Consider the following 14,026-nt stretch of genomic DNA (forward strand, 5'->3'; position numbering starts at 1 on the left):
TCTCATGGTTTAGTTTTATGCAATTTATAAATCACTCGCAACTAAAAAAATAAATAAATAGAGTCCCAAAGCAATTTAAAACCAAAGGACTACAATAAAAGTCACATAAACATGATTAAAATCTGATTTAATCTGGCACTCAAAGATCTTTTGGAAAGAGAAAGAAAGCAGCAAGGACCATGTTCCGTCTACACAATGCTTTAGGCTGAAACTAACATTCAAAGGCAAGTGTGATTATCCATTTTAGTACAATTCCTGCGCATATGACAGCATCGAGCCACCTCTTCCTTTACGGAGAAGCCCTAAAAGAAATCTGAAAATCCACTTATTTTACTGCTGATTAATAAAGCAAGCATGGCCAGACACCCAGGTGCCCTTTTTATCTTCATCTCATAACGATTTCTATAATTGAGGTGACAGGTGAATAGGTTTCTGTGGCTATTAGCATCACCAAGTAACTATGGTTTCATTCTTCTCCAGTATCGCTGAAAGTCTCCTAATTTAAGGCCAGGGTAGAGGCCATGTCTCTCTTTTCATGCTCTCTACAGAGCCTGAAATGGAGACAAATGATCCCAGGGTATAGCCTGAAGGTGTATGATGCCACCACCTTGCTGAAGCTAAGCAGGGCTAGCTCTGGTCAGCGTCCAGATGGGAGACCTCGTGGAAGCCACAGGCATGCCACTTTGATGCCACAACAGGAGAAAGGTGGGAAAATGCAGGAAAATACATACCTAATAAATAAGCATGCATCCTACGACTACTTAAATTCCAAAGCCCTGTCCCACACTGTTCAGGGGAGCCCCTCTGACCCTCAAGAAAATGTCACCAGTTGCAAACCAGTTGAGATTGCTTCTACTTGGGGTGTTCCCGAGCTAGTACATTTCCAAGCACAATTCAAAGTGTTGGTGATGACCTTTAAAGCCCTAAATGGCCTTGGTCCTGTATATCTGAAGGAGCGTCTCCACCCCCATTGTTCTGCCCAGACACTGAGGTCCAGTGCCAAGGGCCTTCTGGCGGTTTCCTCACTGCAAGAAGCCAGGTTACAGGGAACCAGGCAGAGGGCCTTCTCGGTAGTGGCACCCGCCTTGTGGAAAACCCTCCCACCAGCTGTCAAAGAGAACAACAACTACCAGACTTTTAGAAGACATCTGAAGGCAGCCCTGTTTAGGGAAGCTTTTAATGTTTGATGCACTCCTGTATTTTAATATTTTGTTGGAAGCTGCCCAGAGTGGCTGGGGAAGCCCAGCCAGATGGGCGGGGTATAAATTATTATTATTATTATTATTATTATTATTATTATTATTATTATTATTATCGTTAGTGGAAACAACCTCCAGCAAAAGCAGAGTTTGTATTCAGTGGCCAGGACTTGAATACAAGCCAGGACGGCAAAGGATGGAGCAGCTCCTGATTCTTCTTCTAAAGATTTCAAGTAATTTCCAGGGGGGCAGCCCCACTGAGTTGTCAAAAGAGTAGGCCTGTTCTGGATCTGGCTCATGAACTGGTTCCAAGTCATCACCCCTGCCTGTTTAGTAGGGTCCAGCGGCACATTTACAAATCGAAGGGACTCTTGTGGGCACTTCAGAAGGCTAGTTTCCCAGAAGAACAACCAATGATATTTACTGATGACTTTGTAACTTATAAAGTAGCACTATATGTGTTGGCAGCTAAGAAGATCAGGAGAAAAGAACTAGATAAAATAGTGGTCAATTGCAAAGGTGATTCGGACATTTAAGCTGGCACATTCTACCTGAGAACCCCTTGCTATTCTATTGTATGCAACAAATAATTTTTAGGAGAAGTGATCTTGGTTTATTGTATCTGCAGTGCCTGATGTTTTTATGGTTTTTATGCTTATTGTTGCTTTTCTTTTTGTTCCCGTTGTGAATGATGCCATGGCCTTTGGCTAGTGGAAGAAGAAGAAGAAGAAGAAGAAGAAGAAGAAGAAGAAGAAGAAGAAGAAGAAGAAGAAGAGTAGTTTGGATTTGATATCCCGCCTTTCACTCCCTTTCAGGAGTCTCAAAGCGGCTAACATTCTCCTTTCCCTTCCTCCCCCACAACAAACACTCTCTGAGGTGAGTGGGGCTGAGAGACGTCAGAGAAGTGTGACTGGCCCAAGGTCACCCAGCAGCTGCATGTGGAGGAGCGGAGACACGAACCCGGTTCCCCAGATTATGAGACTACCGCTCTTAACCACTACACCACACTGGCTCTCATAAAGTTTATGACGATGATAAACTGGTGATATTCCGAACTGACAACCTTGCCCCGAAACTGGCAAAATATCTACACCACTTCCCCCAAACCAAACAGATAAAAAAGCAGGCAGACGCCTAAAAAAGGAGGGGGTGGGAAAACCTTCCAGAAACTCATTAAAAAAATAAAATTTGGGAGGGGCAGAGGGTCTTAACAGGTCCTCAAGTTGGGGGGGGGGGTGTCCTGGTGTCCACAGGAATCATACAGTAGCCGCCAGAATAGTTCTAGCCAGCAAATAGAAAGACAAGACAGTACCCTCTAAATAATAATAATAATAATAATAATAATAATAATAATAATAATAATAATAATATTAATTTATTATTTGTACCCCGCCCATCTGGCTGGGTTTCCCCAGCCACTCTGGGCGGCTTCCAACAAAGATTAAGAATACATTAAAATGTCACACATTAAAAACTTCCCTGAACTTCCCTAAAGAAGAATGGATTTATAAACTAAATGAATACACAGAGTTGACAAAATTCACAGCAATTATAAGATCTCAAACAAATCAGAATTTAAAACCAGAATGGAAATGCTTCAAAGAATACATGGGAAAATAAAATGCTGCTCTAAAAAGAATATGTTAATATGCATAGATTAAACATGTAAAGGGGATGTGTGAATATAAATATATGGTTAGCGAGTACAGATTAAGTATGTAAGTATGTAAAGGTGAAAATAAAATCAGAAATGGTTGCAAGAGATGAAGACGAAGGTTTTTAGAAATGCAATGAAATAATTAAATTAAAAATTAAGGAAGTCGAGCAGTGGTGGAGGGAGGTCAAGGGGGGGTAAGATGTCTTAGTTTGTATATGTAGCATGTGTGTTTCTATGTGTATTTGTGGTATCTGTATGTCTTTGTTCATGTATTCCCCCCCATAAAATATTTTTATTTATAAATAAATAAATAAATAAATAAATAAATAAATAAAATTTGGGAGGGGCAGAGGGCCTTAACAGGCCCCCAAGTGTGTGGGGGGGAGAAGGTGTCCTGGTGTCCACAGGAATCATACTGGGGACCCCAGCATTCAATCCAAAAAACCCAATAGGAGATTTTCCTGACTGGCCCCCAGCTGGACAGCATTACCTGGAAGTCTGCAGTGACCGATCCTCCACAGACGTCAATTAATTCTGTCATGTCATAGTACGCGTCAAAAGTCCAGATGCAGCTCTTCAGGTTCAGGTGCTTGTACAGCTGGATGGTCTTTGGCTCTCTCACACTGGGGTCAAACTGGTACGGTCGATCGTACCCGGGTCCCAGAACGATGCTATTGTAGGTCACTTCATCTAGGAATCCAGCTTCTGTGATGGAAACCAGGGGATATATCAAGGTTTCGTTATGTTACGCATTGGTTATACATCAGATCTGCTGTGAAATACATTTCATGTGGGATATATCCAGCCAACATGATTAACTCTAATTAATGCATGAAGGGGTTAAGACCAGAGAGCAAGCTGTCCTGCCAGGCTTAGCTAGGCCACACCCCCTCACCTTGGGAGGAAGGTCTATCAAACTCTTTGTTCTCCTACTTACCACCTTTATTCCACCATGTGGACCTCTCCATTAAGGATGTCTAAGGTGGATGCTTCAAGCTTAGACCGCATGGCTTTAAGAAGCCACTTTTGTGTTTCTATACCTATAATTTAGAAACACGTAGCTTTGGGGAGCTAACCTCAGTTTTACTGCCTGACTTTTCTTGCTGCTGTATGGAAAAGCACATGAATCTAACATGTGAAGATTTAAGTAAACCATTTTCAGCTTACCAAACATGTGGTCTCTTTCTATGCTAAGGGAAGTGGGTAACTTTGGAAGAAACTCAGAAGGGGATAATTTAAAGGTCCAACAGCCTACATTTCCACTTTGCTGCAAGTATTTTTCCCTTCCAATCTCTGCTGGGGCTCTCTCACCATAGAATACTTGCACCAATCTAGGCACCCGGGGGGGAATTCTCCTTTTACTTTACCTACCTTTTATTTCCTTTCTACTTTACCAAAAACCAACATTTCATGCATAAATAGGCCGATAATATCTGCTATTTACAGCATCAGGGTCAAACTGCTCATTGAACACATAGAATGTTTGTTTCAGCATCCAGTCCTGCAAGAAGCTGACCTGCAACCCTTTGCAAGAATGAGGGCAGACGAGGACGATTGCCTATTTCTCTGCCTGCATCTTTGTGCAAATGCCACAGGGTCTGGAGACGTAGGGCTCAAGATACATCACAGGCCAAGCCCCCTATGCCCATTGATCTATGCCCACCTGGAGGTGGTCTTCAGGGCCTCTCTACAGGGACTCCTGCCATCAAGGACCAGACCTGCAGGATGCCAGCAGCGAAACTGCTGCTGCACGAATGCACACATTAAGTGGCAGCAGCCCGTAATTGATTACCTGAGATGCCCTTAAGATCTTGGATGCTGACCAGGTTGGAACAGACATGCTGGTGCCTGTAGATGGATTCCGACAGGAGGAAGTGCAAGTTGTGCAGAGGCATCGTGGAGATGAGAGGGAGCATTCCGTCCTGGTGTGGAATCTGCACTGAGATATGGATTCTGGAAAACCACAAAGCAGCAAGAGTTGAAGTGGGGAGAAGGGAGAGGATGCACTGGGTAAAAGACACACGTATTGCATGAACACAACAAAATGCAAATTGCACTGCCTTGCAGCACAGGACCCTGTTTTAATCCCTGGAAGGACTGGGAATGTTTCATTCCTGAAAGCCCGGGGAGCAGCCGCCTTTGCTGTTGTTTAGTTGTTTAGTCATGTCCGACTCTTCGTGACCCCATGGACCAGAGCATGTCAGGCACTCCTGTCTTCCACTGCCTCCCGCAGTTTGGTCAGACTCATGTTTGTAGCTTTGAGAACACTGTCCAACCATCTCGTCCTCTGTCATCCCCTTCTCCTTGTGCCCTCCATCTTTCCCAGCATCAGGGTCTTTTCCAGGGAGTCTTCTCTTCTCATGAAGTGGCCAAAGTCTTGGAGCCTCAGCCTCAGGATCTGTCCTTCCAGTGAGCACTCAGGGCTGATTTCCTTCAGAATGGAGAGGTCTGATCTTCTTGCAGTCCATGGGACTCTCAAGAGTCTCCTCCAGCACCATAATTCAAAAGCATCAATTCTTCGGCAATCAGCCTTCTTTATGGTCCAGCTCTCACTTCCATACATCACTACTGGGAAAACCATAGTTTTAACTATACGGACCTTTGTCGGCAAGGTGATGTCTCTGCTTTTTAAAGTATCCGTCTAGCAGAGTAGAAAAAACTTTGCTGGATGGACCAATGGCCTGTCTTGGCATAAGGCAACTTTCCAAGTTCATCATTTCACACATGTCTACTCAGAGGCAAGTCCCACCAAGCTTGATGTGTCTTATCCCAGGTAAATGGGTAGAGGGTTGTAGCCTCGAAATTAGTGGCCAGCATCCAGAATTGCACACACTTCAGACCTGCACATGCAATCAACATTGTTCAGCCTGCTGGTTCACTGCCAAATGTAAGAGAGGACCTACATTCAGTTAGCAGCAGGATATTGAGGTGTGGAGGAGCTATTTGAATCCAAGACTCATTCCTAATATAGCAATGCATGAGGGGCTGAAATCTAAACAGCTCCCAATCCCCCCCCCCCAGCTTGCTGATCCTTTCAAAAACAGATTCACTCACTAAGCTAGTTAAGAAATATTTTCACTGATACTTTATTAGCAAAACCTTTTGGTCTATTTTCAGTTTTCAGCCACAAATCCTTTCATTAGCAATACCCTAAATGGTGAAGTGTTTGGAAATTTTTTAAATGTAGACCCCTGGAAATGGATTACAAATGTGTTAACTCTCCCAACACCACCCCAAGTGGCATTATATGCTTGCTGTTTCATCTTTTGATCTTCCCTTCATTTTAAAAAAATGCAGTAAAAGTTCCAAATAAAGAAAGCAGCGACCATTTATGCCTTGCATTCCTTTCTTTCTTCGGGTCAAGGAGAAAAGTTCTGGGTCAAAGAAAGAACCGATTTATATTCAGAACAGACCTCCTCAAATCAAGGGGCTGAGATTTTAATAGTTCTGCTCTGAGTATGACTAATGTTGGATATCATCCTTTATCTTTCTTTTTTCTGAGAATCATTTGGGAGCATTTCTAAAATTAGCATCCCATACTATCTGTACATTTGTCCCCTTGTTCAAATTTAGCTCAAAATAATCCCCTAATACTTTTTCCATTTTTTAAAAAATGGTCCTCTAATAGATCTTCATTTAATCTTCATCTGAAAGTGGTTTGTTTCTCATACTGCATTTCTAAAATTAATGGATTATGATCTGATATTGTTCTTGGCCTTATTTCTATTTTCCTCACCTTTAACTCTAATTCTTTGGATAGCCAAATTCCAACTATCCTTGCACTGGTTTTATACACATTTGAATAAAAAGTGAACTCTCTGTCTAATAAATGTTGGTTTCTCCAAATATCTATTAAATTCAAATTCTCTACCATTTCCCTGAAAGTTTTTGGAAGCCCTCTACCTGTTGGGATGTTCCTTGTGCTTAACATCCAGATACTTCAAAGTGGCAACGAAGGACTGCGCTTGAAACCCCCGGGCTGTTCCAGCCACTATTGGCGTGTGGCAGATGGCGCTGTCTGTCCCAATGGTGACTATGTTGCTTCTCAGTGGGGTGCCGGCGTGGCCAACCTTGTCCACGGCTTTGGCCACGCAGCGAACGTGGAATCGCCGGCTGAAGTAAATGCTGTCCAGCACCTGGGAAGGAAGGAAGGAGAGAGAGAGAGAGAGAGAGAGAGAGAGAGAGAGAGAGAGGGAGGAAGGAAGGAAGGAGAAATGATTCTCAGTGTGGCCTAAACAACTGATAGCCTTATATATATATTTAAATGCTTCAATATATTAATAGAACATTATTACTTTTCTGTCCATCCACATTTAAAGAGGCTTAACTATGCCACATGGGATGCGGGTGGCACTGTGGTCTAAACCACAGAGCCTAGGGCTTGCCGATCAGAAGGTCAGTGGTTCAAATCCCCGCGATGGGGTGAGCTCCCGTTGCTTGGTCCCTGCTCCTGCCAACCTAGCAGTTCAAAAGCATGTCAAGTGCATGTAGATAAATAGGTACTGCTCCGGCGGGAAGGTAAACGGCATTTCCATGCACTGCTCTGGTTCGCCAGAAGCAGCTTAGTCATGCTGGCCACATGACCTGGAAGCTGTATGCTGGCTCCCTCGGCCAATAAAGCGAGATGAGCGCCACAACCCCAGAGTCGGTCACTACTGGACCTAATGGTCAGGGGTCACTTTACCTTTAACTATGCCACGCACATATTAAAACAGTAATACAGAAGTATAAGGCGATGGAAACAAAGCAGAGAAAGATCAGGAAGCCAGCTAGGACACTCTCTGCTCTGATCACCAGCCTCTCCCGTTAGAAAGATCAAAGGTAGCAGGTCAAGGGAGAAAAGCTCTTGCTTGTCAAAGGCAGCCTTTTGCCAACTTGGCAGCGAGGGCCAGTGATCTGTGGGGGACTGTACCAGCCAGGAGGCAAGACTAGAGGCAGGAGAAGCTTCAGAGCTGGAGGGGGAGCACAGGAGGGGTAGGAGGAAGAGGAAGAGGCAGGTCAGGCAAGTGAAGGTCCAGGTGCTTCCCCTCCATCTCCTGCTCCACTGTCTCCCAGAACCAGGAGCGGACTGAAAAGGGAGGAGCAGAGGAAGCTTTCACGCAGGCATAGTCTCTGGCTGTGTGTATGCAGCCCAACAGGGGAAAGTACATAAACTGATGAGTGGTCCCCTGTTGCTGTAACTGCTCCATAGAACGTGGACCTGGGAATAGCTGCCTAGCCGCTAGAATGACATGTGTAGGTATCCAGAGCTATAGAATCGACTGCGTTATCTTTGAAAATAAAAAGTTAACTATTTGCCGCTTGCATTCCTTTGTCTGCAAAGCCCTCTTGACAGTCTCTGCACATACCATGTGATTGACACTGGTGAAGGGAGTGTTGTCTGTAATCGTTTCAAAGGGAGATCTGGCTCCATTCCCGTCCGTGGGCGTAGCCACTTCCCAACTGAACTGTATGGAGGACTGGTTTATCCCAGCGTCGCCGCAGCGCTCTTTCATCACCGAGTACTTGGGGAAGTGAGGGTCGCAAGGCGTCACGCAGACCAACGGGTAGCCCGGAGAGGGAGACTTCTTAGCTCCTTCTTTGGCTTCTTCTTCTACGTGATCATACTCGGACAGTGTAACCACCTGCAGGGACACAATATAAGGCTTGGGACTCCAGGGAAGGGACCGTGCAACTGCAGCTAACGGTGAATCCCAAATAACTCAGGGATCCGCAGGTTAAAGCCACTTACAATAGGAGGGGCTGGCAAAATGAGGCTGCCAGCTGCTTCCTGGTCCAGAATGGTGACGATTGTAGTGGTGATCTCCCCCAGGACAGCTTCAACAGGGTCGTCTGGCCCTAACACCAGGGAAAAGGACTCGTGCCACTCCCTGTCTTCATTGGACATGATCTCTACCTTAAATACGATGTGGTCCACTCCTGCACAAACAGACACAAGAGAGAGGGTTGAGTCAAACCAGCTTGTAATCTGACAGGACTTTTAAATGCTTCCATAAAGCAATGCCGAGGTCAGATCCACTAAATCATTGTGATTAACAACACACACACACACACACCAGTTTTTATCGTAACCCCTTTGGCCCTAATGATGTGGCCCAGGAGCCTTTAGAAAACTAAAAACTACAAAATATAGCATGCCATCTGATGGATTGCTTGGCAGATTTACTAACAGATGTCATGTGAGGATTAATGGCGCCTGTCCGACTTTAATAAAAATCTGTGATCCAAAATATACCTCCCATATTATTGCTGGAGGGCATGTCTGCTTTGATTCTTTACGATACGCACAGAACTCTTGGCCTTGCAAGATTTTCTGTAAGGCCTTTAAGAGTTGCTGAAAAGCCTCACACTAGACGGAGGGGGAACTGGGCCGCGAATGGGAGCAGAAGGGGCCTCGGGAGGCTGAAAACATGGGAGCCAAGGGAACTGTAAGCTGGGGAGCAAAGGAAGGTTGTGGGGATAAGCAAAAACATGGGCCTCAGGAACAGAAAACCACGGGGACAACCAGCCACCATTCAAAGCAATCTTAGTTCCCACTGACTTCAAGAGGACAGCTTTGAGCACAGTGATACCCAAGTGAAATGAATGGACCTTTAATTTCAGCAGGAATATATCCCATGTGTTCTGCAGGGGCTTGGGAGCTGGACAGCCCTGGGATGAAGGAAGCGGACTGGGCAGAGCTAAGGGAACGGAAGCGCTTTAAGGAAGGAGAGTCTTGTATGTCTCCTTCCAGCAACTCTTGCAACCAAGCTGGTGCCAAACATATTGCTCTGCTTTCCTTTGGACCACATCAGCAAGGCTGAGAGGAGGGTCCTGTTGTCTGGGCAGCTCAGGATCTCAATACAAATGGCCCAGGCTTGCACCCCAGGGAGGTCACTTCACTTTGGAGGTGCTATTGCAGCAAAAACAATGTGGGAGGCAGAAGTTACGAGTTACTGGTCTCTGCAGCCACAGCAGGCGCTGTGAATCTCCAGTGGGTTGACTTCACCCCTGGAGGCGCACTCCATTGTCTCTCGAGACAGACAGATGCCAGCAATTCTGTTCCATGTCTTTCGGATATTAGCCTCTCCGGACCGCCCCACCCACAATGGCCTTCAAAGAAAAGACATAAGCAAGCTTATTTTTTGCCTCCAAACAATTATTGCAGAACTCGAAGACTTTCTGTGCTTTACCAGGACTGAACTTGAGGACTCGACTCTTTGGGTAGTAATCAATCCCAGACTGAGCAGAGCCGTCCCGGGTGCTGCAGCGAACTTTGGAGGTCCTGTTCTGGTCCCCTCTCCGCAGCACCTTGACATTCAAGAAAGCAACCCCTTCAGGCCCAGGAGGTTCACGGACTTGGTAAGCAGCTTCCTCAAACTCGATGGTGGGAGCTAGAGAAACAGAAGAAAAATAGAAGCTGCTTGTTTGTGTCTCCAGATGTGCAGAACACTTTGAGTTAGGTTTATACAATTAAAACTATGCATGTGTCTGCTGGAACTATGTAACCAGAATATTGGAGCCAAGTGCTGTATATATAATAACCGTGGCTAGGTTTCTACATGTTCAATTATGGGGAAACTCCCATAAACTAACTAAATATGACTTAGTTAGGAAAATCTGGGAGCAGACAAGCCCAATTAAGTTGAGAGCGCTGTTGAAAAGCAGAGATAAATACTCAGACATTATGCACAAGAGGAATGTGGTGACCCAGTAGATAAAAAAGGAATTATAAATATCTGGGAAAGGGATGGGTTATATGGTTTTTTAAAGTGCACTCAGACTGTAAATAAATACATAAGAAGTTAACTGCGGGTAAGATTTCTTATGAATTGCAGTTAAATGTTACTACTTATCAACTCTTGTGAGCCATTTGTTCTACAAATTGCATTTAAAGGCCAATAGCTATTTGTAAATGTTTGCAAGCTATTTTTAAGTACATTGATTGTTAGGCACTTAAATATGACCTTTTAACCTCTGTGCCCTGGCTCCCGCCCAAGAACAATGATACAGGCACTTTCTTGTTCGTGAAGAAGCAGAGTTTTATTTTAGCAGACTGACGGTGCAAACTCGGCAGCAGGAGGAAAGCAGGAAATTAGCACAGATGCCCCGAGGCTCCAGCAATGCGGCAAGGCTCAAACCAACTAGGGAGAGAGGAGCTTCAGGGTTTCCCAAGCACAATTTAGGGACAAGGCCAGGGGTCAACTGGTCCAGTGGGTCCGAAAACAAGTAAAGGCTGGTGCATGCAGGCCTGCTCCTCTTACCATCTTCATCATTGGAGATAATAATGGAGGCCATATTATTCTTGCCAACTGTAGCCCCACTCCAGTGGTTTCCAAGAGGGTTGCTCAGGTATATCTGAAACTTCTCCTCCGGTTCAAAGGCAGAGTCATCATTAATAAAGATAGTGCAGTTCTTTACCTAGAGCCAAGGATGCCAAGAGTTAAGGACAAGGAGGTAGGTAACCCGGCTAACCTGTTTATTAAAAACACAAATATGCTGCCTCTCCTGCAAAACGTTCATGGCAGCTCCCAGCACAATAATAAAAAAATACAAGAAATCAGTAATAAGTAGGAATATCTGGAAAAAGGAAGACTGGGATAGCAGATAAAATAGCTAATATGCCCAGAACGCTAGCATTGACGGTTAGGCAGGTCAGGTTTTCGCATGCTGCAAACCATTTAGAGAATGCTTTAAAATATGAAGTGGTATATACCGTGCTTTTTTGGGGGGGAGACGCAGGGGTACGCATACCCCTAAACATTTTGTGAATCTAATGGGAGAAGAAACTAATTTTTTTAATTAAAAAAAAATAGTTTCTTCTCTAGCATGGTGAACCGTCAGTTCCATTGAATAGCACTGTGAACCTTCAGTTCCGTTGCTACCCCCAATGGCGGCTTCATTTCCTTTCCCGGTGTTTCCCGAGTCTTAGACAGAAGCGAGCGTTTAATGTGTGAAGCAGTGTGGAATGTGGATGTGTGGAATCAGGAAGATGTTAGTGCACAGAACCCCATGCCAATCTGGAAGTTACTGTGAGCTGTCAGCTATGTAATATGAGGTAATGCATGTTCTTTGTACTTTTGTCAATTTAGTGTATTTATCCCCCCCCCCCCCCGATTTGAACTATAAAATGGTGATTTTCTTGAGTCAAAATGAGAGTACCCTGAAACATTTCTTTTTAGGAAAAACCACTGGGTATATAAATAACCGAAGTAAATAAATGAAAAAGAAAGCACTTTGCAGTGCAGTGAAAGGGAGTGGTAAAGGTTGGCATTCCTAGGCAGGGAATTTCACAAATCGGATGTGTCCACCAATTCATTGGCTGTTGTTTCATTGTGAGCTACATCCACTCACCTTCTCCCCTTTCAGAAAAGTGACACGTGACTCCTCCGTGTTTCTCCTTTCCTCAAAGTCCTCCATGGCTTTCGCTGTCTGGCCCTGGGTGTAGCACCTGACAGACGACTCATAGCTTAAGTCTCCGGTGCGGATGATGGGAATGTGGACGATGCCCTCCTTCTCTTTCACAGGGTACAATTCTTTACTAAATTTCATGTTCGGCACTGCGGAGGGAAGAAGAGGAATCACTCAAACTTCTGCAGGCCTGGCAGAATCCGAGACCAGGGAAAAGAGTCGGCGGAAGAAGACTGGAAGAAGTTTAAAGACTATTTGCAGAAATATTGTAAAATTAAGGAATGCTAGAATGATGCTGGACAGAAATTAAGTAGTTTTCAGCTGTAATGCTTAAGAGATATGGAAAATAAGGTTCTGAAATAAGTAAAAGAACTAATGGTGAGGATTTGCTGAACAAACAATTTGAATTGGAATATAAGAAAGGGAGGTATGAGGAGGTCTGGAAAATAAGTTAAAAGAAAATAAGTAGATGGAAACTCTTTGTGTTTTTAAATTGTTTTTATTTCTGTATTTTTGTATTTTTGTTTTTTCTGTTTTTTCTGTTTTACAATGTATTATTTTTGAAAACTTTAATAAATATCTTATATATATATATAAACTTCTGCAGGCCTACAGTATGCTGAAAAATAAGGGCATAATTCCTCAGAAGCTGCAAGTTCAGGAATGCGTGACTCCTGTTCTAATTAGGTCACAGGGGGTCTTGATGCCTTGAACAGGGGACAGTGGGGTCCAGGCTTTCTGCCACCAGGGTAGGTTGTAGACAAGAGGGAACAGGCAAAAGGTAAAAAGGTAAAGGACCCCTGGATGGTGAAGTCCAGTCAAAGGCGACTATGGGGTTGTGGTGCTCATCTCACATTCAGGCTGAGGGAGCCAGTGTTTGTCCACAAACAGCTTTCCAGGTCATGTGGCCAGCATGACTAAACCGCTTCTAATGCAACGGAACACCGTGACGAAAACCAGAGCGCACGGAAACGCCGTTTACCTTCCCACCGGAGCGGTACCTATTTATCTACTTGCACTGGCATGCTTTCAAACTTTGGCAGAAGCTGGGACAGAGCAATGGGAGCTCACCCCATTGCGGGGATTTGAACCGCCGACCTTCTGATCGGCAAGCCCAAGAAGCTCAGTGGTTTAGACCACAGCGCCACCTGCCTCCCTAAGAGGGAATAGCTGACCTTATGAATGCTACTTTGCAGTGCTTCATCTTCCCATGACCGGAGTATGTGGTACAGATTTCAGGCCCGGTAAGATGAGGCAATCTGAGAACCTACAAGGTGACCACTGGATAGTCAGGGTGACCACTGGATCAGACCAACAGCCTATCTAGTCCATCATCCTGTTTCCCAGATACCTCTGGGAAGCCCAGAAGCAGGGCAAGAGCACAATCACCCTCTCTCATCATGTTCCTCGGAAACCAGCTTTCAGGTGTGAAATGGCATCCAGGTCTGAATGCCTGTGAACCTGGAAGGACTGTATAGCCAGCATGACCAATAGCCACTGATATTCTGATCCTTCCTGCATTCATCTTTATCCTCTTTTAAAACCATGTCAGCTATTGGCAGCCATCCCCACATCCCACGATGGTGAATTCCATAAATTGACTATCCACTGCTCGAGAACCGGAGCAAGTTGCTGCTCAGTGTAAGCTGCACTGCTGCATACTGCCTTGAAAATCTTGCTTGGAGCTATGGAACCACATTAAGGGCAATTCCAGTGCTCAAAATTGAGTACTGGCATTGCCTTCACTTCATATACAGTGGTACCTCGGGTTACAGACGCT

The 14,026-nt window shown here is 44.7% G+C and overlaps 1 protein-coding gene across 1 annotated transcript in view; it reads right to left on the reverse strand.

Annotated features, from left to right (window-relative positions):
* FRAS1 (Fraser extracellular matrix complex subunit 1) overlaps positions 1 to 14,026 on the reverse strand; it is a 356,176-nt gene that overhangs the window by 18,669 nt on the left and 323,481 nt on the right. Inside the window, exons 58-65 of the mRNA XM_083756149.1 lie at positions 12,190 to 12,395; positions 11,100 to 11,256; positions 10,029 to 10,229; positions 8,588 to 8,775; positions 8,205 to 8,480; positions 6,760 to 6,992; positions 4,649 to 4,809; positions 3,347 to 3,561 (exon numbers count right to left, since the gene is read on the reverse strand). Coding sequence (XP_083612275.1) covers positions 3,347 to 3,561; positions 4,649 to 4,809; positions 6,760 to 6,992; positions 8,205 to 8,480; positions 8,588 to 8,775; positions 10,029 to 10,229; positions 11,100 to 11,256; positions 12,190 to 12,395 — 1,637 coding nt within the window. The remainder of the gene's footprint in view (positions 1 to 3,346; positions 3,562 to 4,648; positions 4,810 to 6,759; positions 6,993 to 8,204; positions 8,481 to 8,587; positions 8,776 to 10,028; positions 10,230 to 11,099; positions 11,257 to 12,189; positions 12,396 to 14,026) is intronic.

Source organism: Podarcis gaigeae, assembly GCF_964106915.1.
Source record: "Podarcis gaigeae genome assembly, chromosome: 9".
NCBI lineage: Eukaryota > Metazoa > Chordata > Lepidosauria > Squamata > Lacertidae > Podarcis > Podarcis gaigeae.